Raw genomic sequence first — 3,530 nt, 5'->3', positions numbered from 1 at the left:
TTCCAAATCATTCCAAAGTCTTTGTTTGTCTACTCATCTGTTATATACCCTTTATTCTCTCCAAATTTGGTCATTTCTGTTTTTTCTTTGTTCCGGTTACTTTTTATTGGTTATTGTGTCTGTGTGTGTGTGTGTGTGTGTGTGAGTGTGTGTGTGTGGTGTGTCTGGTGTGTCTGTGTGTGTGTCTGTGTGTGTGTGTGTCTGTGTGTGTGTGTGTGTGTGTGTGTTGTGTGTGTGTCTGTGTGTGTGTGTGTCTGTGTGTGTGTGTGTGTGTGTGTGTGTGTGTGGTGTGTGTGTGTGTGTACACAGTGCTTTGGAAAGGTAACATTTTTAATTTTTTTTTTGTCATGCAATAAAGTACAAAGACCAGTTTAAAATAAAAATTTGTCCATAAGGTGTGCGTTTTTGAGCCAATGCATTTGGAGCAGTGTTGCGTAATATTCCCATATAAAGCTTTAATGACCAATTTAAAAATATTGGTATAGTAAATTTACTAATTCACAAGATCAGTACATCCTTTATTAACCCTTTATTAAATGGGAGCAGCGTCACAGGCGTCATTCACGCGTCAGTGAGTAACAAAGGAATAAGTAGCTGTTTTCTGATTACTTTAATGTGACTGATCAGGCTTTTATATGTAGTTTGGGGTAACAAAGGGTTTTATAGGTTCGGCTGAAATAAAAATGCAAAAACTGACACTTTAAATCAACGTTTCAAACAACAACAAAACAGATAAAGACAAAAAGTAGTCCTTGATAATATCTAAACATTAATTTATGTGTGATGACAATTTCTTAGCATCTAGGGATTGCACAAACGTGTTTATATAGGGCTATACAGGCATCTAGTGGCTACATAATAGTATTACAAATGATAAATGGTGCAAAATTTATATCTTAACAGTCAATTTACAAATAATGCGTTCGGATATTATACAATATTAAGCCCTGTTCACACTAAGAACGATAACTATAGAATGTGTTCTTACCGTTATCTAGAGCTTCTTTGCTCGACTGAATTGAACTCCGCACATTAAACAAGTTACTGAATAATAATAATAAAGAAAATGTATCTCCTTCTTTGAGCTGGATTCAAACCAGCGAGCTAAGGATCTCAGCGGATCCGCCTCTACAGTCCTCCGCTCTACCAACTGAGCTATCGAAGGGAACGGAGAACCGTAACATGTAATTTTTTTAAATAAATGCTTCTATTGCAATTGTTGTAATTTTTATTACAAAAACTGAATTCTGAGAAAAAGTCAAAATTGCGAGAAAAAAAATAATTCTGAGCTAATAGTTAATAAAATCATAAAAATGTAAAATTACAATAATTATAAAAAACTATTAAAATAAAATCCTAGAAATTAATAATAAAAATGTAATATTAAAATTAACCATTTTAAAATAAACAACACTTACTGAAAGTTAAATAATTCAAATGTAAAATTAAAGTTAAATATAAACGTAAATTAAAATAGGACACTTAAAATCATAAAAATGTAAAATTATAATAAATATTTCAAAATAAAAACAATTACAATATAGCACTTGTTAAAAATTAAATCATGAAATGGGAAAATTAAAATTACAATTGCAATAGAAGCATTTATTTAAAAAAAATTACATCATAATAAAATAATGTTAAAATAAAAACAACCAAAATAAAACACTGGAAATAATAAAAAATAGAATAATAATTTAAATCATTTAAAAATAAGCAATTAAAATAGGACACTTACTAAAAATAAAATAATTTGCATGTAAGATTACAATATTTTAAAATAAAACAATTAAATAAAGCACTTCCTAAAAATTAAATCATAAATTGTTTTTTTTAAATAAAAGTAAAAAGGTAAAAAAACACTATAAAAACACTAACTAAAATTGACAATGACAAGGAATTCCTTTTAATTAATCTTAACCAAATGTAATCTTCATGAATTAAAATTTGCAAATAATAAATTGAGCATTAACATGATAAGTGTACAAGAGACCATATTTTTATATTTTATTTGACTATATAATTATGTATGAGCTTTTACTCGTATGTATACACACAACAAATCTCAAATCCATCACTGTGACCCTTTAAATCTTCATTATGTGTTATGATTATTATATATTATATCCGTTTATCGGTGTCTGATGTCTATGTGCAGGTGTAGTGTGAATAAACCAGCAAACACACATCCTTCATTCTCCACACTTTTTTATTTTACAAAGAAAAACTCCACATGGATGCATGTTTGCAAATGGTTGCCATTACAGCAGATGAGGAGTGAAAGGGTTAATGACACAGGCCTGTCAATCAAATAATAAAGACTGAGAATGAAATGTTACATTAAAACATAGCAGCTAGAAAACTCGGTTTTGTAGCGTCAGTCGGTTAACCGTTAGTAATGGCCAAGTCTCTTTTCTTCTTCGTATTCATTGACTTTTCCATTCAATGTTAGTTGTTCTTTTTCATGCCGTTTGACGGTTTCCTTTATAAATAAATAAAACTCTCACACCTGCACTATCAATAATGATTTAAACACACACAAACTCTTTAAAGTCAGCATGAAGACTCGATTTGCTGTCCTAACACGCGGTTCTGGTCTGATGGTGAATGTAATAAGATCAGGAGCAGGAATAAGAAAGTAAATAGGCTTCATGTTGATTTGAAGCTTATTTAACCTGCGATTTGTCTGGGATTTGATCCTTAGTGTCCACTTCATTCACTGCTACTCAAAACCCCTCTAAAGAAAACAAAAGATTCAAATGAAAAATGACAAAAGTGCCAAGCTCTCTAATAAATAAGCCAAATAAAAAACTGTTAACCTTGGCTCAGTGTGTGTCGCTACATCAGTGTGTGTGAGACATGTGTGTGTGTGTGTGTGTGTGTGTGTGTGTGAGTGTGTGTGTGTGTGAGAAAGTGTCACCGCATCATCATCATCGAGTCGTCTGGACTCTTCATTAAACTCACAGCCAATCAAACATCAGCTTCACCATATCACTTCAGACCTCATTAGCATAGACACGCCCTACTCACGCTATGAGCCTATTAGGCCACGCCCCTAGTGTCTGCTGGTGGGGGATGGAGTGAAAGAGGGTGAGAAATAAAGAAGGATGACGTGATGGAGGAAGGGCAGGCAGAAAGGATGGAGAGAGAGAGAGTGAGGATGAGGAGGATCAGTATTCATCCTGGTCCTGCGGCTGTTCGTCAATCTCCTCATCCTCCGGAGGCACGAAACCATCCTGAAAACAAACCAAACATCAATAAACTGTACGTTTGGGGACGCTGTATGGAAGCTCGTTTCGGGCACGGAATAAAAAAAATGTAAAAAAAGCAATTGCGACTTTTTAATTTCACAGTTTTGGCCTTTATAAACTCGGGATTGCAAGATACAAACCTGCAATTGTGAGAAAAAAGTCAGAATTTTTAATTCTGGGGCAGAAACAAAAAAAAAGAATTGCAGGATATAAAGAAAAAAAATTTAATTAGAAGAAAAAAGTCAGAATTGCGAGAAAAAACTGAATTGTGAGAAAAAA

General features: G+C 32.9%; 1 protein-coding gene across 2 annotated transcripts in view; it reads right to left on the bottom strand.

The window, feature by feature from the left end:
- Positions 1–2,191: 2,191 nt before the first annotated feature.
- Positions 2,192–3,530, bottom strand: part of LOC107701363 (microtubule-associated protein RP/EB family member 3-like) — an 11,005-nt gene continuing 9,666 nt past the window's right edge. For both annotated transcript variants that reach the window (XM_016503351.1, XM_016503352.1), the window contains exon 6: positions 2,192–3,236. In XM_016503351.1, coding sequence (XP_016358837.1) covers positions 3,171–3,236 — 66 coding nt within the window. In that variant the 3' untranslated portion in view covers positions 2,192–3,170. The remainder of the gene's footprint in view (positions 3,237–3,530) is intronic.

This window comes from Sinocyclocheilus anshuiensis, unplaced genomic scaffold (assembly GCF_001515605.1).
Source record: "Sinocyclocheilus anshuiensis isolate Anshui unplaced genomic scaffold, SAMN03320099.WGS_v1.1 scaffold1566, whole genome shotgun sequence".
In the NCBI taxonomy this organism is placed as follows: domain Eukaryota; kingdom Metazoa; phylum Chordata; class Actinopteri; order Cypriniformes; family Cyprinidae; genus Sinocyclocheilus; species Sinocyclocheilus anshuiensis.
The sequence above is the reverse complement of the archived record's forward strand: the minus strand, read 5'-3'. Positions and strand labels throughout refer to the sequence as shown.